At 40.8% G+C, this 27,856-nt stretch overlaps 2 protein-coding genes across 3 annotated transcripts in view; both read left to right on the top strand.

Annotated features, from left to right (window-relative positions):
- The first annotated feature begins 6,167 nt into the window (after positions 1–6,167).
- Positions 6,168–7,986, top strand: LOC120720040 (piggyBac transposable element-derived protein 3-like). The gene is made up of 2 exons (XM_040009643.1): positions 6,168–7,323; positions 7,563–7,986. Exons 1-2 carry the CDS (start codon positions 6,752–6,754, stop codon positions 7,843–7,845), a joined length of 855 nt encoding a protein of 284 aa, XP_039865577.1. The 5' UTR covers positions 6,168–6,751; the 3' UTR covers positions 7,846–7,986.
- A 1,141-nt stretch (positions 7,987–9,127) lies between these two features.
- Positions 9,128–27,856, top strand: part of LOC120720036 (Down syndrome cell adhesion molecule-like protein 1 homolog) — a 99,095-nt gene continuing 80,366 nt past the window's right edge. Inside the window, exons 1-2 of one of the 2 annotated variants that reach the window (XM_040009636.1) lie at positions 9,128–9,883; positions 20,173–20,493. In XM_040009636.1, coding sequence (XP_039865570.1) covers positions 9,841–9,883; positions 20,173–20,493 — 364 coding nt within the window. In that variant the 5' untranslated portion in view covers positions 9,128–9,840. The remainder of the gene's footprint in view (positions 9,884–20,172; positions 20,494–27,856) is intronic. The other variant, XM_040009635.1, reaches the window with a different exon arrangement.

Here is a 27,856-nt window from a genome sequence, read left to right as displayed (position 1 = left end):
CGTCTTCTTCCACTTTATCCGGGGCCGAGTCGCGGGGGCAGCAGCCTAAGCATAGAAGCCCAGACCTCCCTCTCCCCAGCCACCTCCTCTAGCTTATCCGGGGGAACACCAAGGCGTTCCCAGGCCAGCTGAGAGATATAATCTCTCCAGCATGTCCTGGTTCTGCCCCGGGGCCTCCTCCCAGTGGGACATGCCCAGAACACCTCACCCAGGAGGCGCCCAGGAGGCATCCTTGTCAGATGCCCGAACCACCTCAGCTGGCTCCTTTCGACGTGGAGGAGCAGCGGCTCTACTCTGAGCCCCTCCTGGATGGCTGAACTTCTCACCCTATCTCTAAGGAAGAGGCCAGCCAACCTACGGAGGAAGCGAATTTCCACTGCTTGTATCCCCGATCTCGTTCTTTTGGTCACTACCCACAGCTCGTATAAGTTCGTATAAGTATAAGCACAGTACCAAGGGCTCAGAGAAGAGCTCAAGAAGATGTGGAGGGTGAAGGTAACAGTGGTCCCAGTGGTAATTGGAGCACTCAGTGCAGTGACTCCCAAGCTAGGCGAGTGGCTCCAGCAGATCCCAGAAACAACATTGATCTCTGTCCAGAAGAGCGCAGTCCTAGGAACAGCTAAGATACTTTGCAGGACCCTCAAGCTCCAAGGCCTCTATATAGACATGACAATGACTTTGCTGTATTCAAATGGCCTCCACAGCTATCTGATCTCAGTCCAAGCGAGCACCTTTGGGATACAGTGAATCAAGAGATTCACATCATGGAAGTGTAGCCAACAAATCTGAAGCAACTGTGTGATCATCTCTGTCGAACATTTCCAGCACCTTGTTGAATTTATGCCATGCAGAATTAAGGTAGTTCCGAAAGCAAAAGCAGACTCAAGCTGGCACGAGCAAGGTACTTAATTTGCAGGAAGTATCTACTCAAAATTAAACAGCTTAAATCATGAGTGACATGCTGAAGACAGGAAAAAAAAACAAACGCAACAGAAAAAGAAAAGAAAAAGTACAACCCCAGCTCCAAAACAGTTGGGACACTATCTAAAATGAGATAGTGTCCCAACAGGATAACTCCCGTTTAACTTACAATATTGCATATTTTCTCGGTTGGTATGTTTTCAATGTTCTGTTGTCGATAAAATGCAGGTTTACGAGATTCGCAAATCTTATGTTTTTATTTATATTTTACACAGTGTCTCGAGTTTTTTGGAGTTAGGATGCAAAAGCTAGACCAACGCTTATGTTGACATTTAAAGACTTCAACACTTCCAGCTGTTTTCAGGTCTCCCAACAGCCTGTTTGAAATAGTACTGTGTTCTGCCACTGATATCTAATGAAAATAAGTGAAGCAGAATATTATCAGAATATTCTCAGTACTCTCAATGGTTCTTTCCCAGTTGGCCGCAGTGAGCACATGTCTTAAGCTCACATGGTCACCATACCAACAAATATGTTTCTTAAAGGTAAATGTTGTATTAGGTAAACTTCATTACATTTACCAACACCCGCTCTCACATGCACACTTGCCATATCTATTTTTATGTCTCTGTCTTCTTTCACTGTCTCTCTGCCACTCATTTTCTCTGTGCTATGCATCAGTTTATTGCTGACATGATCTGAAGTAACAAACCAAAACAGCAAATGTTTAAGTGAAAATTCATATTTACAGTTTTAAAGTATGTTGGGTTTTTTTTTTTTAGGTTAACCAGTTTCACCAGTTTCCTGATAGCCTAACTGCTGCACTCTGTGTATTATGTATTTACTCTACAACCTCAAGGTTTTCATTAGCCAAGCAAAATCATCATTATATACCAGTCACGGACTTGTACCATCTATTTCAAGGTTTTCTGTTTGTGACTTTGTTGCAATTTGATGAAAAAGTCAATTTAAAAACATCCACCGCATGACCACTTTGAAGAAAATTTAGAACATATGATTTTTGACTTTAACATTTTGGGTAGGAGATAGAGCATGTCATCCACTAATCAGTCAGTGGTTCAATTTCTAGTTCCTCTGGTCTGCATGTCGGAAGTGTCCTTGGGAAAGATGCTGCATTCAACATTGAGTGGTTTGGAAAAATAAAGTATCTGAAATTATTAAACTACCATATGAATATGTATGCGAATGGAGAAATGTGGCTTGTAGTTTACGAGCTTTAAATTATTGTAAAACTATAAAAGCAGTATGTGAATACTAGTGTCTTTAATGTTTGCCATAATTAAAATTTTGCTACTTTAAAGTTTTCTAATTTAAATTAGAGTAACTACTTTTTAAACTGTTTGAATAACTACATTTTTGTACAGTAAGCGTAACCAAAAGCATGGATCACTGAGCCACATGTTATTGATCTGTGGACCAACATTCTGAGGTTGAGTTACTTACTAGTTTGGTCCTATACTGTTTGCTGGTAGCAGCCTATACAGGAAATAGAGCAGTATATGATCTTCTAATGATAACACCTTTAATTGTGACCACTGGGTGTCACTAGATATCTCTGATCAATATCTCTGTTAAAGCTGACTTTCTGAAGTCTTTAATGTATTCACTTTCAAATGATGATGTTAATCCTTTACCGAGCTATGCAAATTTCCTTCTTTTTAAGCTTCCGGAACACAAAGCTAGTAAATGTGTTTGTATGTCACTCGCTATGGAGCAAGAGTAGTCGGTCTCTGGGTTGCTCCCACAGAGGACAGCTCCAGCGGCAGCCATCTTGAAAGTGGTGGTATCGCCCTGGCACAGTATGTTTCTGTCTGAAGGCGTTCCGTCTGCTTCAGAATCGCAACGTTCCACGTCTCCGATATTTGTCTCTCCCTTTTTTCCCCACCATCTTTCTTGCCTTCCCCTGTCTCAGCCATGCAAATAGTCTCATTTGCAAACCTAAAAAAACAAGTGTGTGGATGAGGGGTGGGGGCTGAAGAGATGAACCACCAGCCAAAGAAGTTGTCCCCCCTTATAGCACATACACGTCCTCCGCCCTGCACCCTATCGTCTCGTTATCCTCCCCAGCTCATTTGAATAAATTAGCACCCCTTGGTGTATTTTGTGCATGCGCATGTGCTCGCATGCAAAAACACACACACGTGCACGCACATTCACACTCATGCAAACACTTAGCAATGCAAGCGCGGTACGGTAGAATGGCAGCCAGAATTCTATGTCCTGTGCTTTCCCGTCATGCAGACACATGGTCACGTACGCACACATCCTCTGATGTGCTGATACACTTTAACGCATCTGCTACAACAGTCACGCATGCTCGGTTTAAGGCTCCATTGGTTGGCAGCTTCCTATTAATGTACTGCAGCATGGTGGTGTGTGATTCATATTAGCCTAATGCAGAGGCTTGTTCACACAAAAAATGCATGCAGATCCAGTTATCCTGCTCTAGCACGCCCGTTAACTTTGACCATATTCTGAACTGCCTCGTAATGTAAACTGTAGTTTTGGTATTTTTAAATTCTATTTTCACTCTTCTAAAGGATAACTCCTTCAACTGACCCATCAACAAATGACCAAATGCAGCTTTTCCCTGATCCTCAAAACATAATTTAACCCCATCATCTGTTTTCCTGCAGTTCTGCTCATTTTGATCCCTGTGACCTTGCATCAAGCTTAAGCAGCAATACCATGTACCCTCTTCCCTTCTTAATTCTAGCCTTTCTAAGGTTTCATTGGGCTGAGGGGCTGTGCATTAATACTGGATACATTAACGCTAATATGATCCTAGCATGTAGTCAGGGCCTGAGGGGAGCTGTGATTGTCTGAACATTAACATCGACATTAACTCATCTGCCTCACTCTCTGTCTGCACCTTGCCCCTCCCTTAGCCTTCTCTGTTTCTCGTCCACCCTCCTCGCCCAAACTCTCTTCTTCTCTTTCTCTTAATACACTTGCTTCCCATTTTCTTCCCTATCTCCGGGCAGTGATGGAGGAGTGATGGAGATGAGTCACATTCTGCTGTGGTTTTTAGCGGTGTGGTGGCAGCCTGTCCTGGATCCTGTCCACAGTGACAGCCACTAGAGCTGTCAGGGAGCTGCTTGCTTTTTCTCTGGCCTGGCTGGCCCGCCTCAGCCTGTCAGTCTCCATGATGATCACTGGCTGACATACAGTATAACCTGCTTGGTGTTGTCAGGCCAGCTCACATCAGCCCCTTAACTAGCTTGCCACACTGCCTTTTGAAGTCCTGGCGGAGACTTGAAATGTTAGGATAGGGCAGCTGGGTGAGACGTGTGTACAAAAAGCTTAGTTGAAGTGTTAATGTGTTAGGTGCTGGTTTAGGACAGCAGGAGTATTGAGGCTCAGAATACATGATCCAGAGGCAGATCCTGTTTTCTGAGGGCTGTCGGATTTCTCAACAAGCGAGCCCATCTCACTCACAGTGCACTCTAGGCTGTAAATGTTCAACTAGCGAAATGCATAAAGCTGAAAATGTACTCACATAAGGACATATCGGGATACACAGAATATGAAATAAAAGTGCCACTGTGCGCTCTCAACAAAAATTCCTTCTTGTTGTGTGGTGTTTGTGTGTTCATATTTGTGGGTCTGTGTGTGAGAGAGAGACAGGTTGCGTGGGTGTGTGTTTCCACCTGTTACATAACAGAGAGTGGAGGCACAGTGTGCTTCCTTGCCTGCCACACTACAGCGGCTCTTCAGTGGGAGGGAGAGAGGCCACAGCTTTCCTCAGCTTCCACAAGTAGCACTGCTTTTGGTTAAGACACTAAGAACATCACATTGCACCACCGAGAGACACAGAAAGAGTGATGGCAGAGGTTAGAAGGGAGTTCTTCACGTCAAGTAGAAGGTGATTGATGTTAGATGAGTAGGACAACTGAGTGGACTCAAGTGGGGCCTCTGTGGTTGGTCTGAAATGGGTAAACAACAGTAAGCCAAGCTTGTGCTGACTAGTCAGGTGATGAAGTAAATCTTGTATGAGAATGCATATTGGTAGAATTTTTAAAGTATTAAATACATAATGGCCTAAAATTATTTTGAACATTTTTTTAAGAATATCAACTAAAGAATGTGGTTCAAAACATGAATAACACTTATCAGTAAATCAGTCAGTGCATGTGACACTACATCAGCAGAGGATCCATTTAGTTGGACAACCAAATTTCTGACGCTGTATGTTTAGGTTGTGCTGAGCTTCAGTGTAAATTTATGCAAAACATGGTTTTGTAACTGCAAAATGTCTTACACGGCTTTATCCTTTTTCATATCTGCTGGTGAAAGTAGTGTGAAGTCATAGTGTGCTGAACAATGGTAATCGTATTTTTGAAATGGGCTGCATTTATATAACATTTTTTAGTTTTCTTTGGAGCAAAACATTGAGGGGCAGTGGTTGTGTTCAGTGTCTTTCCCAATGACACGTACTTTAACACGTAGTGTGGAGGAGCCATGGATTGAACCAGCCACCTTCCCACGACCAGTGCAACCTCCTGAGACACAGTTGCTCAACTTGGTTATGGCATATGTATAATAATTCTGTTTTACTTGTGATTTTAATATGACAAAATACAACCCTGTTTTACAAAAAGTGTAGCTAAAATGTTAATAAAAGTAGAAGTTAATCATTTACAAATCATTTAAACCACATGTTCAACTGAAAATTGGAAAGAGGTTACATCAAATGTTGAAACTAAGAACTTTCCTTTTTCTAAAAAACAGTTTTTGAATTTGAAGGTATCGATGTCTCATGAATAGTGAGGTTAAATCCAGAGTCTTTCACAAATACAGATGGTGAGGGGCACAATGCTCTGTGAATCACTGCCTGGGTAAATAGTTGAACAATTTAAGAACAACACATGTTAATATAAAATGGGAATGAATGCTGGCACTTCATCATTTCCATTACTTATCATAAAAATATTCAGATAATCCAGAGAAGTCACTGAATGCAAGCAGCAAGGCCAAAAACCAGTACTAAATGGACAAGAATTTTAGGCCTGTCAGAGACATAGAGACAGTGAAATAGTTTTGTATTTCTACAGTTATAATCTGTACCTTAAGACTAATTACTGCAATAACTTAAAGTTACTTTTGTGCAGTTTTTTGATGGCCAAAAAGTTGGTGTCTTTATAGTGTCTATGTTTGGTCAAATACAAAAGGAAATGAGATAAGATCTCAGAGTTAAAGATTTTACTTTACTTCAGTTAAACAAACAGTATTTAACCCGTTTTGCCCCACTGGCAACAATTGTTGCCAAAGTTTATCACTGTCATTTTCGACTCACAATAAAAAATCTCAAAGGTACTAATGCAACTTTTTCCACTTATATGCTAGTAGACAACTTAGACAAAGGTTTTGATTTTTAAAAAATCGTTTCCAAGTGCTTCCTATCGCATGACATCATCTGCTTCCCGCTCTTTCTGGCTGAAGACATGGCGGATGCAAATCATCCTGGAAAGAGGTAATTTTCATAAATTTCTTATGACTTTCCCCCCAAACATATTTATAATTATTTAATCATTCAAGTCTCTAGAGTAACCCTCCCCAAAAAAATTGTACCTAGGATAAATATTTTTTTGTTCATGGGCTTATTTCTGTGAGTGGCAACAAAAGTTGCCAGTGGGCACATAGCATGTCGCTAACTAAAGGAAAACACTGTCTGCAGGATTGCTCCTAATTTACTTATTTGATTGAGTATTTTGGAAGGCATGGGTGCAAACAGTTTATTAGAGGGAAGCCTATTCGTTTTGGGTATAAAATATGGAGCTTAGCATCCTCCTCCGGGTTTGTCCATCAGATGGAGCCATATGTAGGAAGCCACACACATCTGGTGGAAACTGGACTTGGTCAGGGTCCAAGTGTGGTTCTTGGCCTGGCAGAGAAAGCTGAAGTGCCACCTGGAGTCAAGTTTTACCACGACAACCTCTTCACAACCCTGTCCCTGGTGGATGAGATGACCCTGAGAGGCTATGGCAGCTGTGGCACGATGCGACAAACTCAGCTCCATAACGTTCCCTTCACAGCACCCCAGACCTTCAAGAAGACACCCAGAGGAGATGCTGAGTATCTGGTTGAGGCAGAGAAGCTGATTGTAAGGTGGAATGACAACAGCGTGGTCACCGTGGTGTCGAACATGGAGAGGGAGTTCACCGAAACTGAGGCGAAGAGATGGAATAAACAGAAGCGGACTATGGACAAGGTCAGACAGCCCAAGTGTATCCAGGACTACAACACACACATGGGAGGAGTGGACCTGCATGACCAGTTTGTCAGCCGCTACAGAGTCAACATCCGGTCCAAGAAGTGGTGGTGGCCATGCTTCAGCTGGGCCCTGAACAGTGCCATGGTGAACAGCTGGTGCTATTACAGGTACACAAGGCTGTATGTTATTTAGTGATATCACAATCGAGTTGGTGATGTTTGACTCGAGGTCATCGCTAGTGCTCTTCGGTCGACAAGAGCAACAGTGATGATATCCAGACCAACATCACAAACTCAAGTGTGATATTGCTTTTACAGAACATTCTACATATGGGGCATGACGTTGTAGAAAGGATGAAACGATGCACATTCATGCATCTATCATGCTTGTTTTGTCATTCATTTAGGTCCTGGAAAAGCGGGGAGAAGGATCTCCTCTCCTTCCAGAGGCTGGTAGCCCAGACCCTCCTCCTGCGCCATGGAACAAAGCCAAGTAGGCAGGGCAGAAGATCTTCAATGGCGGTGGCGATAACTGATGCCACCAGGTTTGATAATTTGAACCACTGGCCCTGCAACACTGGTAGCAGGTACAAGCGATGCAAGAACTGCGGCGGACGCACATCATTTGCGTGTGGAAAGTGTGATGTGCCACTACATGTGGAGTGCTTCAAGAAGTACCACACTGAGTAGAACATGCATGAAAGATGATGGAATGTATGGGAAGAAATATGTTATATATGTATATATGTTTTTAGAGGTTCTAAGAAAAAAATGTTTGTTGAGTTTTTGAGTATAAAAAAATTGAGAATAAAGAAATCAGTTCAAATTGTTTGATGTTTTGAATTTTATACAGGGGGAACCTGAGGCTCCACCTTTTTGTTATTATTTATTATGACTATATTATTATTTTGTTCTTATTATATTATTATTATTACTTCTCTATTATTATTATTAGGTGACATTTGACCTAGTGACAAGCTGTGTGACTACTGGCAACAATTGTTGCCAGTCATAAAAATGCTATTTTCTTCAAAAAAAAGTACAAAATGGAAAAAATAAATACATAACATGATTCAGAGGGACTCAACTGATAAAATGATATGCCTTACAACTCTGAAAAAAATCTGGGCACAAACGGGTTAATACACATATAAACCATCACCTTTGTGATTCCATGTGGCTGGTTGATTTTCTCTGGGTCCTCTGGAATACCACAGTTTAAATACATGTGTATCTTTAAACTGTTATTTTATTGTTACAGTGTTACAGAGAAAAAGTAACAATAAATTACACACACACACACACACACACACACACACACACACACACACACACACACACACACACACAAACATGGTATAGATAATAATCTCATGTGTAAAGGTGCCGTGAATGTAGGGTGTTATATAAATGCTATTCATCCATCCAGGTTAAGACAATGGTAGACAAATTGGCTTCTTAATAAAAGAATCAGCTGAACCGCTCTGACTGTAGCTGTTCAGCTGAAAACTGCTAAAAATATGAAAAGAAAATACCACAGAGGCCCCAAACTGTTGAGCAACCGAAGCCCTACATCAAGCAAGAATGTGAAAACATTTCACTTTCATAACTGCGTCAGATGGTCTCCTCAGTTAGAGATTGTTGTTGAAAGAAGAGGTGATGCAACACAGTGGTAAACATTCCCCGGTCACAACTTTTTTCACAACTTTTTTTTTTTTGCTAAATACACCAGCTTAATAGCTGTAGTTAAGATAGATGAAAGCATTGGACCCCTCTTTCAGAAACACCTGTTGTCACAAACCAATAACACCAACTTCAAGTGCAGCTCCTCAGTGTGTCTGAGTGTTACAGTGAGAGAAAGGCGCATGTACACAGATTTGTTTTTTAATGAGATATCCATCAACGCTGTGGTGAGGTGTGGTGTAGAATAATATCAGTCTGCTGTTCAGTATCAAATGTGACTTCAGCGCCACCACTGTTGGTAGCTACATGCAGGTGCGCAGCGCACATCATTCCCACTTTCCTCTAGAAGGATATGGAGGCTACAGCTTCTCTGTTCTCTTTTTCCTCCTCCGGGTGTGGAATTTGCGCTTGCCAATGGAGTTTTCTGTTTCCCCAATGCCACAACTGATCCTGTGGAGAATTTACTTTTACTTTCTAAGTGCACCAGTGTAACGACAAAAAAAGCGATTTATGGAAATTCTTAGGCTGATTTGCATGGGAAATCACGAGCATTTTCATTTCTATTTGAAATCCCTTGCCTGAAAACCAAATTTGAATGACTTGTATGTCGGGGAATTTTGAAATTTGCACTTGGAGCTCCATCCCATCACCGGATTAAAGAATCTATTCAGTGCGCGTAATACAGCGGTGCCAGTGGTTTTCGTTTGGTCCCCATTTAGTACTTATGGCTCACCTCTCCACCACGGCGCATCATTAGGATACCGGGGGTGGGGCAACGGCAGCCTGTCCCGGTAAGGGGAGGAGAGTACAGGGAACAGAGGCGGTACTTTCTCCGCTGCCTCTTTCTCGGCGCTGGAGAGTGTGGGACCAGGGCTGGAGAGACCGCCGGGGAGCATCAGCAGAACCAGTCCAGCACGGAGCCTCGCCTGGCCGACCGCTGCGCCGTGCACTCTTCTTGGGGACTGCACAAAATTCCTGTGAAATATAACTGCTTTTAATGGCATGTGGCTTGTAACTTTACTTCTGCTGTATTCTTTGCAAGAAGGTAGGCTTGAATTGTCTCTCTTCAAGTGTTGCTCATCTGCATGTTGCCCCCTTACCAGTGCAATGCTGAAGTTGTCTGTGCATGTTTGTTACGTTGTCCGGGTGATGAATTGTGCTGGACTAAACGAATTAACGTCTAAAACGAATTGCTCAAACTCCAAAATTGCCGTTAGAGGAAGAATTGTAACTTTTTTTTATGTTTGGCGAAGATGTTTTCCTGAGCAGCCATGATTTTTGGAAGAGAACATGATGGCTGATTCATCGCACGTCCTCACTGTGATTATCTGATGATATTATTAAAATGATAAAAAAAATTGGTTCAATCGGAGAATAAAATCAACATGCCCTGCCGTCGGATGACAGTAAAGAAAAAGCACAAAGATCTCTGAAGTGAACACTGCCTTTCGTTGAGATGAGAAAGATAACGGCATTTGCATTTTGCATGATGAATATGTGGAGGTGTCGTGAATATGGAGGCTGTTGAATAGGAGGAGAGGCTGATAAGGATCTGCAGGCGCGCGCACGGATAAAGGGGCGACCTCGAGCGCTGCTGCTGGACACAGTTGTAGACTGTTTACTCGCAAAAGTCCAAGGAGGCAGAGGAGTTTAATATATTTGCTGACTTTTTTTTTTGCTGTCCCGTCGAAGCACAAATAAGATGATAGGGTGTGAGTTTGTGTGCGCGAGAATGCGCACACAGGGAGCTTAGGTGACATGGGAGGGGGGAAGAAGCGGGTCCCTAGAGGTTAAAGAATCTTTTTTCTCAGTTTCTTTTTGAATGAACACTGAACTATTGCATAAACATCGTTGTGTGCTGATTGGATGCGGGTGCGAGGCAACAAGGGTCAATACGTTTTATAATAGACGTGTGAACTGGGTATTGACCACTGGCCTTTAATTTGCAGATAATTTGCCCCAGTTGGATAATTAAAATACGATGCCATATATTAGCGTTTATTTTCTTTGGCAAAATATAGGAGTGTCAGCGTGTGCAGGCTCGGTTGTTATCACCCCTGGTCTAATTATTCATCCACCATTTTCTGTGGCACCAGATTTCACTGATTGGCTTCGCTCTAAATACTGCAGATACGAAGTAATGATTCATTTTCCCCTTTAAATTAAAAAAAAAATCTTCTGTTGTTTGTCTACTAATTTCCAAACACTTCATGAAAGCCACAGAATGAAATAATGTGTTTAGTGTTTACACTAAATGTTCTTTCGTTCCTTTACGCACAGGTCTGTAACCGAATACACGTGATTCTAAACCATTTTAATCTCACAAATTAGAGAGAAGTTGCAAAAATGTCTTTATAACTGTGGGCAGTGCGCCTGTTTCATGCTCATGCCAGTCGCCATGATTGGCCTTGGCAGTGCCCTCTTTCAGGCTGCAGCTGCGGCGAGGGCTTCTGTGCTGTTTTTGTTATATGTAATTGGATTACAGGGTCTATTTCGATTATACAGACTGTACATCGCCCTGTCCCGTGACTGAACGAGATGTGAGTGTGTGTCTGTGTGTATGGTGGAGGGGAGGGGAGGAAGGGTTGGGGGCTGCAAACAGCCACTGGAGCGGAAAGAGTGCTTGAGATGGGAGAGATGTAGATAACGCGGTGGAAAACAAACTTCAATTTTTCCGTTGTTTTTCCTACGCCATGTTCCCATCGTTTTGCACGATCCAACAGTGATTTGTTGTTTTATGGGGTCGCTGAGTGTTTTATATATGTTTGATTTTTATAAAATAAGGGAAAGGGTAGGTCTATTATCATACATGCATATGCATTAGTACTGCGTATTTTGCTGGTTCGGCCGCGCCTCCTAGAATGACACACAATTTGTCTTTTTTATTTTTTATAAACATGATTATGAGGATTCGCTATGTGTTATGATATTTTGCGAGATGTTTAACTTTATCGTTTCTTTCTTTCATTAATTAAACATTCATTCAGTCATTCTTGACTGTTGGTTTGGCGTCCCCCCCCCCCCAGCACACCTGCACCCATGAGTGCGGAGAGCAGGGGGAGAGAACAGGGATAAACAGATAGATAGATGCATGGATGGATGGATGGATGGGGGGACAGAGGCAGAAGAGGGAGGGGGAGTACAGCCATTCTTCTTTGTCATGATTTGGGAGGCTGCTTGTCATTTTATGGAAATAAGATTGAGACAAACACAGCTGAGGGCTGTGGGGGAATCTTCTGTCAGGCCTGACAGGCCATAATAGGGCCCGGGAAACTGGAAAAGGGAAGCCATATTGCAATTAACACATTTAAAAAGAACTGTTAGAAATGGGGCACACGGTACAGAGTGGAATTCGAGGAATTTCGATCAGTATTTATACAATTTTCAAGGAAAACGCCATGTAGTGATCGACATGGACGCGGACTAAGCTCTTGCTATAATTATTTCATCAATTAACATCATTCCGGTTTTATCCAGTTTTGGTCGACAGGCCTCCTGCAACACACACGTAAAATTAACCGTCTGCATCATGCTGTTCCTCCCACATAGCTACAAAACACGTTGACTTATATATTATTTCAGAACTTTATTTAAACGTGTGTGTTTCTCTTTCTTAACCTTGAGACTCGAATGCAGTGTGTCCCTATCTGCTCTGTGTCTGAGCACTGTGATATTAAATGATGCCACACTTTTACTGTCTTTACATTCTGACTTGGTGTACGACACATAAAGAGTGTTTCGACACAAGTTAAGTATGGAGAGTAGTTTGGGTATCTCCTCTGGGTATCTGCTAGAGGATCACCTGTCAGTGTTCTCGCCTTCCTTTGGGACACCTTCATATTCTTGAGAGCGGCCTGACCCGCTGATGTGCGCACACCGCGGGGCTGTGTGTAAATTTGGAAACAAAACAGTCACCGACTAGTGGAGAAGTGCTTGGAGGGGGAGCCCTGTAATTGCGGTATGAGTCAGACTCTGGTGGCTTCTCGGCTACACCCGCACGATGGACTCGGATGTATTGTTTCTGGACTGGAAAACTTAGCGGCTGATAGAAGTAAGACGCCATCTCTGGAGTTGTTTATTCTGTTTTAATTTATCGATTGATTTTTTCACACACACACACACACACACACACACACACACACACACACACACACACACACACATATATATATATATATATATATATATATATATATATATATATATATATATTACTCCAGAATCGTGGTAATGAAGGACATTCAAAGGTGACCTTCTCCTTTGGCACCCCTTCTGTTTTTTTTTTAAACCCCTCTAAACACAACATCAGAGGTTATTGCAGTCCTGCCCGACTGGATTTAATTATATGGCTGGAATTCACTTTCCAGTCTATCTGCGACGCACATGTCAAATATCACTTAAATTCTTCCAAGTCACACTTGAGAGCTCCGCGTCTAATTTTCCCGGCTCTGCCTACACAACTTTAAAGTGTTGTCGGAGACACACGGCTCAACAGTTTAAGTTTAAAGCTGTAGGACTGCGTGTCATATTTGGCTGTTTCACTGTCAAATGTCGCTCTGCTCACGTCCATCCGAACGAGCCATTCGGCCTCATATTCAGTCTGAACATTGTGCCATTTTGTGTACTTTGAAACACATGAACCTCGTCGACAAGTTGGTGCGAGGTCATAGTTTCAGCATTACGACAAGTGAGGTCTGGACTCCAATCGAAATGATTTCGGTAATTTTTGCTTTCTGTTAAGGATGATGAGGGTCTTTTTTAAGTAAACAAGTCACACAGAGATCGACTTTGACGGCTTACACAGGTTGCTCAAAGTAGTGTCCGGTAGCCCGTTTCTCCCACAGAAAGCCATGTCTCATGTCTTAGGACATAAGTAAGCCCCAACCCCCAAAAAGCAGTGAAACTACCACAGTCCATAGTAACAATCAACTCTCTTTCACTCCGCCTCTCTCTTGTGTTCTGCTTACTATCAAACAACTTATGGTCCTGTGTCTGAGGGAGAGGAGAAAAAAACACATCACCACAACTCTGACACTCGCTTCAACAGCGGAAATCATCTTTTTGAAGTGTGAGATGTGAATTTTCAAATACCGAAATGGCTGCCTAATATTTCACTGACACTGCATAAGTTGTATGCAGGGCCTTTAACCCTCCACCCTGCACCTCAACACACACACACACACACACACACACACACACACACACACACACACACACACACACACACACACACACACACACCACCTATATTCAATCCAGAATTTTTCTTTCTTTTTTTAACTGCAATGTTTAATAAAACTATATGAGACACTGTTAATTTTCTGACTGCACACAAAACTATACTGACACATTGCCATGCAGCAATAATGGATATCTTAATCTAAACGAGACCCTCCTCTCCATCAAACACGATCATATCTTATGTCTTTTATGTTTTGCTTTTTGCATGCATTATCACTGCAAAGACTTGCTTTGGCTATTATTTGACCTGAATGGGTTTTGTGGGCCGTTATCTGTAGTGCTGCATGGATCGCAATATTGAAAATCTACTTGCAATTAAGAATGTATTTATGTGTCTCTGCGTGTGTCTGTTTTATGGGGAGAAAGAGTTAAAGAGGGAGGGAGAAGGAGGAATTTATAGCCCTGTTTCTTTGTGCACGTGATGGTATGAATGTGTGTGTCTGAATAAATGTAGACGAGACAGAAAAGGCTGCATTATGCATAGCAGTTCACCATAGGCAATATTCTTGCTTCTCCAGCATACATATTCATACACCAGTTTTATATCCACTGCAAAAGCATGGAAGGAATGTGCAAAATGTATTTAAGTCTATTGCTGAGATGGACTGGAGTTAAAAAGAACCATCAAAAGGGATACATGGACAAAAAGAAAAGTAAGAATTTAAAAAGGGGGCAAGAGGAGAGAACAAATGAGGAAAATATTGAAGGGTTCATCCAGCAGGAAAGATTTTTCACCCAAAATCACTTTGACCTTCTTCATTGTAATCAGTGCATCGAGGCTTGAAGAAGAAAATCAAAATACTGTTCATGAATGAATGAGTGCTGCTTCCTGGCTCCTTATTCCTCTGCTTGGGAAAAAGAAAAAGAGAGCCTGGGGCAGTGAAAGGACTCAGATAACATCTGAGGTTAGATGTTACCTAAATAAAGAGGAAAAGCAAGATTATTGTACCCCATGTTTTTATATGTCACTTTACACAAATTATTAACAGTTTGTTATAATATTTGATAGAAAGATATTGTTCTTTAGTTTTCCAGTAGTTGTCTGCATTTCATTGACATTTCATTGAAGCTTTGAATTGGAAGTTAGTATATAGTATGTCATGGATCGTGCAGTATAATGCAGCTAACTGCTATTTGTTTAGATCACAATAATTCCTGTAATTCCTGTCCAATTTGAACATCTCACCTGTCAGATATCCTAAAGAGGTCAAGTCTCCAGGGAAGACTTTACTATTGCCCAACAGCAAACAAGAGCTCTTCACCATATGTCTAATGTATCTGTGTGATACCCATGACCAGTACAGAGTTACTTTTGATAAGTTTAAAGCAGACGCTTCATTTTGGCAGCTATTATGTGTATGTTTTTACTGTTCTGTACTAAGCTTTAAACCATTACTGCCATAAGACCCTTGGTTGCCACTATCATCTTGATGGTCTTTTCTGCTGGAGGCTGTCATTTTTGCAGTGAAGGCCTGGGCTTGCTTTCATGTGTTTTTGCACGTGTGCATGAATGTGTGTGAACTCAGTGACCTGGATTTATACCATAGAATAAAACAATTAGCCCGTTCATCCCATGCTACTAATTTTAAGAGGTTTCCCTCTAAATTTAAGTGAGTTGTTTAAAAAAAATTAAGCCATCTTTGTTGATTCATCATGATTTTGATTTTTTAAGGTTGGTTTATACTTGAACAGGATATCTTGTATCAGAGCTTCACTGCCTGGGGTTCAGGAAGCTCATAAGTGTTCATATACCAAATCTCAGAAGTTGGGAAGTTAATAAATGTCTTGAAAAGGAATAAATGCCTTTAAAGGGCTTCATTTCATGTGTTCATTTATTCATGCGGCACCTTTTTTGGAAATTTTTACCTCTTTGACCCTTTAGAAATGATTCAAATACAGCAATCAAAGAAAACCACCACTATATGAGAGTATACCTGTTGGCAGTTTGGGTATCTATCTATCTATCTATCTATCTATCTATCTATCTATCTATCTATCTATCTATCTATCTATCTATCTATCTATCTATCTATCTATCTATCTATCTATCTATCTATCTATTTTTAGCTTCCCCAGATTAATTAAGTAATTAATAAGTAAAATTAATATACTGAACAGAAGGAAAGGTTATAGATTCCAACTCATATTGTATTCTATATCACCATCTTTGTGAAAATCCAGCAAAGTTTTGGTGCTTAAAATGAAATAACCAATATTTGAAAGCAAAAGTAAACGGCAATAATATTAATAAAAACAACAACAACAAAACTAAAGAGCAAGAAAAAAACAAAATGAAATTAAGCAGGGCACAAACTGTTTGTCTCCTTTGATTTTTTGTGATATGCACCAGTGCCACTGCTCTTATCTGGCATTGTTGCTTTCTTTCAGTCAGGACTGTTCTCTCTTGGTGCCCACTGCTGCTAATACCAAGTTATTGCAATGCCAAATGACACTTAGAATTATTATATTTAAAGCAACTTGAATACTAGCGTTTTTCCTGAAGGCCACCAAGCTGTAATTTGTTGGTGTAGAGGTGAAGCTCAGTGAAACAGCTCTACTACAGGAGTCATAGGAGTTTAGAGACTTTATACAAACAGTGTTGACAAGGTTAGGCGTGGCATTTCAAAATGGAGGAATAGTCTTCCAGTCATTTAGATCTATTTTAGCCTTTACAAAAACTGTTTTACATGGCAGTCAATCTTCCAGCATCTTTTATTTGTTCTACACCTCATTTTTAGATCCAAATTCATTCACTCATCCTAATCTTTTCCATTTAGTGGCCAGCCTCATATGGCCTCTGTCTACAAGGCCACAAACCTAGAGTTGTCTTTCACTGTTGATTTTTTTTTTTTTTTTGCAGGTACTATACAATGAATCTCGCATTTGAGGATGTGTGAGTTTCTTGATTCTCAGAACAAGTTGTACTTGCTCTCTTGCTTTGCTGTGCATCAGAGCCTCACACTTCTTTTTCTTGGCTTTGGTTAGAGCCAGTTTTTTCTTTTCTGTGAAAGTAGAAATACACACTGTTGTATAAAATATTCAGTTTTCTTGCAATTTCCTGCATGGAATAGCCTTCATGTGTTCAAACAGATATATTCTGATAAGTTTAAGAAGAAAGCTATTTTTTACGTGATATAAATTAGCCCAACAGTCTTTGCATTTTAGGGATTTTTGTATTAAATATTTAAACAGCAGTGACATTCCTAAGGACACTGCCTTTTAAATGAGAATATAAATATTTTGTAAACATTTCATGTGCACTGAAACTGGCTTGTTATCAGGAGTTTGGGAGACAGATCAAACCTCTGTTGTGAGTTTTTCATGGATAGTGGATTGTCCTGCTTAGTAAGCACCTGTTGTTGAAAAGTGGTGCTCTGTGGGGAGGAACTTTATAGCATGGGTTTCCATGGCTGAGTAGCTCCTGTAGAGATAATGTAAAGGTTCCTCAGTACTTTTGTCCACATAGTGTCCATATGCAACACATACTGTCAAACATCTCCACTAAAATCACTTCATCCCTGCAGCTATGAACTCAAACGCTGTTTGAGTTCATTTGGTAAGACTTTAAGATTAAAGACAACTATGTTACAATTGTGAAGTGCGAGGCGTGTAAGTAGAAAAGCACTGACACGCAAAGCAGGCTATGATAAACTTAAAGTGAGCTGAAGGACAACATTAATATTATGATGGCAATAGTGAACAATTGTGTAATTATGAATACTTTTTAACCAATACTTAGTACTTTATCATGAAAATATTTTACTTCCAAATAGTGTCACCTGCTAATAGTTTTCTCCTTATTTTCCAAGTATGGCAGCACTTCTGTGTTTATCCCCAGAAATACATTGTGGTGCTCTCCGTGGTGCTGAAAGTGCAGATCAGTAAGCCTAGCAGCCTGTGAAAGTGATTGACATGGATTCAAACGGTAGCATGGATTGAACTTGACCTAAATTCAGATTTTTGAAGAGAGGATCTGCTCCAACAATGACTATCTCCTCTCTGCCGTGCTCGTACACACATACATTTACAGTCACACGCTCTGCACATGCACAAGTGATCGTAGATTTCTGCTGTTGGTTGAATTTGGCATCAAGAGCGGAGGCAGTCATTTAACATTAACCTCTCTCTATCCCTTTCACCTTACCACACACTGAGATGCACGCTCGGTCACTCAGTTGCATCCGAACACCTTTGCACCTGAGAACCTTTCCCCCAACCAGCCACCCATATCCTGTCTACAATATTGCGCTCCTGCCTGGCTCCCTTCCGCTTCACACCCACACACGCATGGAAAAGAGGGAAGTCGGACATCAGCCTCCCACAGCAGTGCGATTACAGAGTGGATAGACTATGTGTGTGTTAAATGTGAAAGGAGATTATGTGGGTTTAACTCTCTGTGTCTGGCATACAGATTTCAATCACGTAACATCGCCTTTCTCTAATGTGGCAGGAAAAGACAAGGTTTATGTCTTTTGAGGGGTATCTGGAGGGGGGAAAGGAATGATGGGAAACAGAAAGAAAAGGAGGAGTTATCGCTCAGATAAGAGAAAGGAAGGCAGGTAGGTGCATTAGGTGGCAGGCAGCAGACAATTGAGAGTGAAAATCACCTTACGTCAGTTTAGGCTAATCCCTGCATTTTACTTTTGAGCCTTTTCTCATGTGACCCATCCTATTTATGTCATGTTATTAATGTCATTACATGTTACTATTTATACTAGACAGAAAAGATACAAAAATAGCCTTTATAACATCCATTCCTTTTTGTTCTTACCATGCATTCAGATGTTAAAAAGGCAGCTAGTCAGCCTTTGTGTTTCATTTTATAGCTGGCTGCTAATGATATCCATTGATATAGAGGATCTGTAAAAATTAGAACCTAAATGACATTGGATAGTGTCTTTATATCTCCATTGATAGCTAACACCCTATTTTCTCCCAGCACACAGAGAATTAAAGAGACAGGGCTAATCCAGGCATTGTTGACAAAATCCAGGAAAAGGGATTAATTAAGTATCATTGTCTGAGAAGAAAATACTCTGGCTTGGGGCATAGCGTCTTCCCCTGGCCTCCAGCCAAGCCGAGCTCAGCACTTCTATACACTCCTCTACACCCCTCTCCCCAGTTCCAACAAACACACAGAGAAACAGAGATCTTAAAGGATGCCTCATTGCTTTATAGCTGACGAGGGTGTTGTGCGAAAGAGGATATTTGGTGGTCTGCTTCCCCTTAGGAAAACTTAACTCTTCATCTGTGCCACAAAAGTATTGATATACAGCAAATTACTATGCTACCCAGCATAAATGCACACACATACACATATGCAGCACTTAGCTTTCACACCACAAATGTTTATACATTTTTCCCTCCAGAAAAGATAACAGTGGTGGCGGGGTCATCTTATGTAACCCATTTTTTTTCCTGTTGAGAGGCATGTTTCTAAAGAACTACCTGTTTACACATATTCGATTATAGATCTCAGAGGATTTCGTATTGGAAGAGATTTATGTCTGCCTTTTGGCAGACAGTGAGGAAGTTTTTTGAGTTAAGGTGACCTAGAAGCCTGTAGATGCTTTCTTATAGGTTGAATGCGAATGCATGTAGGTTTATGTTTAATGTTTGATTGTATCACACTGATTTAGTTAACAGACCTGTAAAATATTGTAAATACATCTCTAGAATGCATTAGGCCTGAAAGAGTAACATGGATGTTCACGATGCATCTCTATCTATCTATCTATCTATCTATCTATCTATCTATCTATCTATCTATCTATCTATCTATCTATCTATCTATCTATCTATCTATCTATCTATCTATCTATCTATCTATCTATCTGCTTAGTTTTTCATAATAATTGTAATTATAATTTTTTAAAGTCAAAGTTTAAGTTGCAAAGTGAATAAGTACAATTAATATATTATATATTTCATTATTAATGCACTGGCTGTCCGTTGCAGTTTCTCATGCTATGCAACTTTATTCAGTCTCCTTGGTCCTTGATTGTGCACATTCTATATTGGGCGTGAATGTTGTCTCTATATCTGACACATATCAGCTATTTAACTCTGTCTCCCCTTCTCTCATCCTAACAGTCAACAGTGAGGATGTTGTCTCTACGCGGCTGTACTTTGTGAACGCCTCCCTGCAGCGGGTGACCTTCTCCAGCTCGGTGGGGGTGTCCCTGCCCTGCCCCGCGGGTGGCGCCCCCCATGCCGTCCTGCGCTGGTACCTGGCTGCCGGAGACGACATTTACGACGTGCCCCATATCCGCCACGTGCATGCCAACGGCACCCTCCAGCTCTACCCTTTCTCCCCCTCCGCCTATAACAGCATTATCCATGACAACGAATACTTCTGCACTGCTGAGAACCAAGCGGGCAAGATTCGAAGCCCCAGCATCCACATCAAAGCAGGTGAGGGCTTAAAACTGAATGGCCAGAAGGACACTTTAATTCAGGAATGTTACTATGTTTCTTACTTACCAAACCAGCAGACTATTACCTTTTTTCTTCTTTATATGTATTTAGAATATATTATTGATGTCAGTGTTATTGTATTTAAGGTCAGTTTTAAATGTACATTAAAAGTACTGGTCCACCTACATGTTACACATACAGCAGCTGCTCATGGAAAGTCATGCTACGAATCTCCCAGCGTGCAGTTTTTGTACTGATGTTAATGCCAAAGAAGGTTTGGAGCTCTGCAGTTACTGAGTCAGTGGAGTGGTATCAGCTTTGACACACTATGGAACCTCAACACTTGGCAAACCTGCTCTGTAACTTTACATGACCTTCGACCTCATGGCCAAGTGGCAGCTGTTTCTAAATGCTTCCACTTTGTGAAAATATCACTTTGTAGCATCATGTGATATCTAGGAGGGAAGAAATTTCACAAACTGACTTGTTGTAATGGTGACATGTTATTATAGTACCACATTTCAATTCAGTGAGCTCCTATTCAAAGATTAAGAGGTGCAACTTTTGTCATATCATGTATGTTCAGGGCAGGTGAACTAACTAACCTTACCTTTTCGTGCTTTTCTGGCCCGGTAGTTGTTACCGTTATTAAAACTAACATGGAGATAGAAGTATTTTGTGTCCACTGTTATGACCATGGTATGACCATCATAACAAAAAGACTTTTTCGTTCATTTCTAGACTGACTTTTTTTTAAGCTTTACTATAGAAAGCCACTACTGGACTCTTTCAGTGACTGGATACATTTTCTGTAACAAAAAAAAAAGAGAGGTAGCAAAACTTTTTCAGGAGAGGTACTTCAAGTTTTGAAAAACAAATTCTTGTGCCACCAAACTGGTCGAGTGCAGTGCGTTGGAATATGACAAGAAAACTGATCTTCATGTTTTAAATTTGTTGAGGGCCCATTGGAGACCACTAAGGTTATCAATAAAATAATATTATGTGGACATTCTGAAAATTTTCACTTCACTAAATACTTACCAAAAAATGTCCAAGTGCCAAGCTGGAGGCAGTTTTTTTTGGCACACATTGAAGTGATCACAAAAACAACATAGCCACAGCCAGCATCTGAAAATATGGTCACACAAACAGCCCACAGTCATATTGTCATTTTAAACCAAAAACTTTTCTCGGTGGGGCTTAAGTAGCTCCGAGTGCCCTGACACACATGCAGGCACAGAGACAGTTGGTTTGGTGACCTGTCCACACTCCCTGCCAAGGTCAAAGCTGGAGAGAGGTGCTGAACACACCGAGGAAAGGTGTTACTGATCTTTTAACACTTGCACGGTGACACACACACACACACAGAGACACACACACCACAAAAAGTAAAAAACACATGCACATGACCTCATGTGATACACACTTTATACAATAGATATGCACGTTTGCATGTTAATGCACATGTACACAAACACGGACCCACACATGCACGCGCACACACAAACAAACACATACCAACATGCACACCAGCCTGCGAATAGCTCATGCCAGCAAGCCTCCTGTCTCCCAGTCTCTCCATCTGTCCATGAACTGGAAAGTCCCCTAACTACACACACACACAGGCTAACACAGACACACACACACACACTGAAACACAGGCTCAGCCATTTTCCTCAAGCTGGCTCATGGTGTTTAGTCGCCAGCTCTTTGTAAGGGTGTTTGGCAGGAAAGATTTTGGAGTGAGCTAGACACATGAAAAGATGTGAAAAGAAATCCTGAAAAAAAAAAGTAGATTTTTAGGTCATGCTAATAGCCAGTGAGGCATTTTGACTGTGTTTATCAATTCTACCTGAAGAGAGAGTCAGCAGTTCCCTAGCACACACGTATACCAACAAAATCATTCTCCAAAATGCTGCTGGATCATCTTCCTCGCCACCACTAACACAAACACTCCCATATGGCCCGTGTGGTCCCCAGAGGATGACAGTCCCTTCAGCGTGAGAGTGACCTTACAGCCAGTCTCTGTGCTGGGATGACCTTCCCTCCCAAATAATTACAACAATTAATCAATTAAATGCTGAGGCAACCACAACTCCACAGCTCCATAACCAGAGCTCACATGCATGTGTGTGCCTCATTACCCCTAGAGTTGTACACAACACACAGGCTCGGTTACACTCACACAAAATCCTGTAGTTGCCATGGGCGACAGAGGCGTGAGCGCTAGGGTGTGGCATGCCCTGTCTCAGGTGGTGCAGGAGAATGATGACAGCTGACAGCTCACAGTGTGACACCCCCCCCCCCCCCCCCTAAAAAAATCCTCTCCCACTTCCCCCTGCGTCATTCTCCCCCTCTCTCTCTCTCTTCACATCTTCACATCTCCTTCTCTCTCTTTATCCCTCCCCCTCTTTCTCACCCTTTTCTTTGCATGCTGATTGTGGTCCAATAATAGCTCAAGCACCTGTCTGGATAGCTCTACATTTATGAAAATCAGTATGTGGGCTGCTTGTTTTCCTGTATATGTTTTTGTTTGGGTATCTCATTTTGAAAAATCTAGTTTTCTCTGTGCTTTTTTCACTCGAGTGTAACACCAGTCTATTGCACGCAACTATTTTTGGTAAAACAGTTTGATACATTCTCATATCCAGAGGCAACTGAAAGGCTATTGATATACGTATGTTTAAACTGGAGTGTGCATGGCAACTTGAGTTTCATCTTCAGTTTGATCTGTACTTACTGGAGGGTTAGGCGCTTAACCCAGCGGTCGTAGGGAGAGATGCAGGGTACACCCTACCCAAGACAGAGAGATGCACATCCACACCGACAACCAATTTAGAATCACCAGTTAACTAAACAAAAATTTCAATATTATATTATAAATGGTATAATTTGTTGAATTCAACTCTGACCAAAAAAGAAAACCTTTTTTCATGACTGTACTGTATATCTATCTGTCTATCCGCCTAGCATTACCTTAGCTTCAGTTCAAAACTTAAAAATATCAAGGGACTTTCTCATAAAGCAAATTGAGCATTTTTCTCTGTCTGTTAATAAACAAAAGACCCAAAGGACATTTGAAGGATAGAAATTTAAAACAAAATTGCAAAAAAACATCTGAGAGTTTTGTTTTCTGCTCACATAACACATCTTTACAAAAACTTGGTATAATGATTTGGGTAGACCTGTTCGGTGAGCCCCACCCTATCTCCCCTTTGTTCCACCTAAAACACACAAACCTACGTAGGACAGGGCCAAGGCAGCAGGTGTTTAGATCTATTTCTTCTATCTGCCCTCCTCATATCTGTCTGAACCTGAACCTGATAGACTGCTTTTTTTCATCCTTTTCATTCAATAATGCAACCTGCATCCATTCATTTCTCTTGTATTTCATTATACTTCCCCTTTTCTATCCTTTCCCTTTGCTGTGTTTTTAATGCTTGCTTTATGAATAAGTAAATGCAGTATTTGGTTTCTCCGTCGTTAATTATTGAAGCGACAGTGATACAGGACTTGCCTCCCAGTGCGCCCAGTCGCCCAGACCCATGTTTTAACTCGTATCTAGGCAACCAGGCTGCATATAGTCAGGCATCAGTAACATCCTAATGATTCTGCTGCGCATGCGATGAGGGGGAGTGCAATTTACACACAAATCAGTTGGGGTACCATTTGCATCATGTCACAAGGCTTAAGAGGATGAATATGTAATGGTTTTTTTCCTCTCTGTGTCTTTCATATTTTCTAAGAGAAACGTGTGATAAATGACAATGCTATCACAACAGCTGCCTCTTAGTGGGGTCGGTTACATAGATGGGTCCAAGGGCATGTCGCCATACATGGCTTGATTGACAGATTTTAATGGGGCAACGAGTGGTTAAACAACACTTTCTTAAAAAGAATCAAGTGTAGGGCAAGGTGGGATCACTGACAGGAAGTACAAACCCGAGGTGACCTTGACTGGTTTAGCACCTCTGCTGTATTAAAATGTGACCACTGTCATCATCACGCCAAACATTTACAATCTGCCAAGCCGATTTTAAACACTCTATGAGAGGCTCAGTGGGCATTGGGGATTTTACTTGCTATTGACGAGAGGCAGCAGGGTCAGTCAGAGAGTAAATAAATGATTGAAAGAATTGGCTCGGCCACAACAGCCGAGGCCACTCTGTCAATCCAGGGTATCGATCTGAGGTAGATGGCTTCAGTGAAAAGCAAGGGCTGTTTAAATGAAAAACTGAGATTAGGACCTGATTGGAATTAATTGTGTTTTAGTTTTGATTTATTTACAAATTAAGCTTCAATTCACATTAGCCACCCATGAGTTAGGTGACCAAGTGAGAAACAATAACCAGGCATAATTAAGGTCCAAAGTGGCATGGTAGTGCCATAATTGTCAGTGTCAAGGCTCAATAGCCAATATGCATCATCTGTTTTTGGCAGGATCATATATATGTCAAAAAGTGACATTTCCATGGTGTTGACACAGTCTGCCCCAGTCGTAACTCCTTAACAAGGCCCAAGGATTAGATGAACATGGATAAAGTAGGCTAGTGTGAAAGAAATAGACATTGTGGGTGAGACAAAGAATCAGGAAATTAAACATCGAACTTTAAGGTGAAAGACTCCCCACCGTTTGGACAAGGACACTGGCTTTGGTTCCACTGGGTTCCAGTGACAGTGGCGGCTGGCATAAAGCATTATTAATGACCAAGGAAACTGGCCTTCAGGCTAGGCGTTAATTATATCACTGGAGAGCTGGGGGAGAGCGAACACATAGGAGTGCAGGGCCACTCCCTCTGTTGTGTGTATGTGTGTTTTACATTGTTAAGTCATTACTGCCCTCATTTCTAAAGAGAGCCCGCATTGATAGATTGCTGGAAACACTCCCTAATATCAGCCTTTCTGAGACCCTTTCTGACTTCTGTAACTTTGTTTTTCTGTTCGTCTTATTCAAGTCAAATAGTGTCCAATGTGAATTGTCTGTGTTGAAAAATCTGGCAACATACCTTTAAACAAATGAGATGAAGATAGCAGCCAAGGCCATACAGTTCAGTTTATAAAACAGCTCTGTTTATTCGCTTGAGCTAGCATGTCCTTGAACTACCTGTCTGTCCTTCTTACCAGAATAATCCATTAATTTAATTTCACTTAATTTATTTAATGAAAATTTATGCTCTGATTCAGCATTTCACATTTTTCACCAATCAGGCTATTGCTACAGGGTAGTGTTTTCATCATTAAGCCTGTCTTAATCGCCACCATCCTTTCTGTACACTGGCACAGATTCACAGTTTAGTGCTCTGCATGCCATGTGCAGAGGGTGTGTTTTTGATGCCTGGCGCCTGCATGTGACAGTTCCATCGGCTCTGTGCAACCCTCCACTCCTTGCCGTCTCATAGCATCTGTGGCGTTGTTCTTTAAAAGGCCAGCAGCAACTCGCTACGTATCCCCTTCAACACAGCTCCGAGTCGGTCCTCCTTACAATCGCCCCGTGATTTTTAAAGCTGTGGCTGAACAGTGAAAAACATGCTTAATGTGGCTGAACAGAGCACCAGACAAGGTTATTTATTCACCCTGCTATAAGTATTTGTCGAAAAGGACAGTTGTCAGCTGTGAATTGTCAACATGTGAAAAAAGTATTTGAAAAAAATATTTGTGTTTTTTTGTTGTTGTTTGTTTTAGATGTATTACTATTTTTTATACCACTGCTTAAAATCAGGACTATCACTATATCCGAATGTCAATTCTTGATAATAATGACTAAAAAAATTATCTTTTAAGTTCAGTTAATGAATTCTGATTCTATAGAGAGCAACTATAAAGAATAATATAGAATAAAGAATATTATAATAAAGAATATCCACACATTTAAGATATATTTTAGGTTGTAATTTCCAATACCTAAAAGTATTCACCGCCAGCATTGTTAGCTCAGTGTTCCACATTCCTTGTTACTTTTCTTAAAATGTATTCATTCACCTTAATTAATCTCCAAAATAAGTAATTTGTTATATTATTTGTCGCGCATAATTACCTACAGTTCTATAAACTGAGGCAAAACAATATCCTAGTAAGGACAATCATACAATCTTACTTTTAGTGTTTACATTCAAAGTTGAAAACCATCTGAAAGCGACGTCCCCATGTTCATCACAGCAATTCTCCTGCAGGAACGTGAACAGGTAAAAATACAGACTTCTGGATGTAGTTTGTACTTTTACTACTACATTCTTATTTTTTGGGCAATAAAAACCAACGCAATGCCCGAATCTCTACTTCTCTAAAGATGTAGACTTTGCCACCCTTTTCCTAAAAACTAAAATTCACCAGCTGGGCCAACGTCCTCATTTTAGGTTTGACAGCGTTTTAGTAGGTAAAGGTGAATGCTTGGACATGAATTGAGCTGCGGTTTGGGGAAGGCCTTGACTGGCGATGGCTCCCGGGCCTGGCAGATACCCGTGCACTAAATAGAAGTGAAGAAGTTAAAGAATTGAAAACAAAGAGGGAGGGAGGGTGGGGCATGTAAACGAGAATAAACAGCTCGTAGAACTGGGGGAACCTAGATGACAACCGGAAGGAGCGTGTTTAGAGGCGTGGTCCCGCTCATGAAATTCCGATACTCCAATTAGATGTGAGAAACATTGCAGTTAACTAAAATAAAAGTAAAAACTAGACTTTTGAAAACAAATGCAAACTAACTGAAATGATATTGTGAATTTGGAAAACCAAAATAGAAGTGAGTTTTAGTATCTGTTAGTCTTCTAAAAAAATATTATTACAACATTCCCAATGAGACATTGATGGATGTGTTTATTGAAACTCTGGATGTTTACAAGATTGTGAGGTAATGCTTTCAAAAACTTAAGTGTTTTTATTTTAATATTGATACTTATTTTCCTAAATCTTACCTCTGACATAAGCCCTCTATAAGATAATAATTAAAGAGACTAAACTAAATTAAACTAAACATCCATCCATCCATTCGCTTCCGCTTATCCTTTTCAGGGTCGCGGGGGCTGCCGGAGCCTATCCCAGCTGTCATAGGGCTAAACATATTTTAAAAAATTACTTTGAATGAAGTTAAATTGAATTAAAAATGAAAATAAAAATAAAAAACTAATTAGGAAATAAAAAAAAAAAAAACTATGGTTACTCTGGATTTCAGTACAAGTGCAGGAAGAAAAAGTCCTGTTTGGTGTTTTTATTGTTTCTGTTGATGCATCCTGTAGAGAACTGAAGAACCTTTATAACAACATAATTGCAAATGTAATGTAATTACTGAATTTAATGCAATACAGTAACATGTTATTGAAAAGTGTAATGTGATTACAGTAGCCCGTTACTGTGTAACATGTTACAC

This window comes from Simochromis diagramma, unplaced genomic scaffold, assembly GCF_900408965.1.
Source record: "Simochromis diagramma unplaced genomic scaffold, fSimDia1.1 OVJJ01000344.1, whole genome shotgun sequence".
Taxonomy (NCBI): Eukaryota; Metazoa; Chordata; class Actinopteri; order Cichliformes; family Cichlidae; genus Simochromis; species Simochromis diagramma.
Note: the sequence above shows the minus strand (reverse complement) of the source record. Positions and strands in the feature narration are given on the sequence as shown.

What these genes read in the sequence shown, in the direction of transcription:
- LOC120720040 (XM_040009643.1), top strand. Translation starts at nt 6,752, where the DNA reads ATGGAGCCATATGTAGGAAGCCACACACATCTGGTGGAAACTGGACTT. An exon ending in AACAGCTGGTGCTATTACAG is followed by an intron (nt 7,324 to 7,562) that starts GTACACAAGGCT and finishes TCATTCATTTAG; the next exon opens with GTCCTGGAAAAGCGGGGAGA.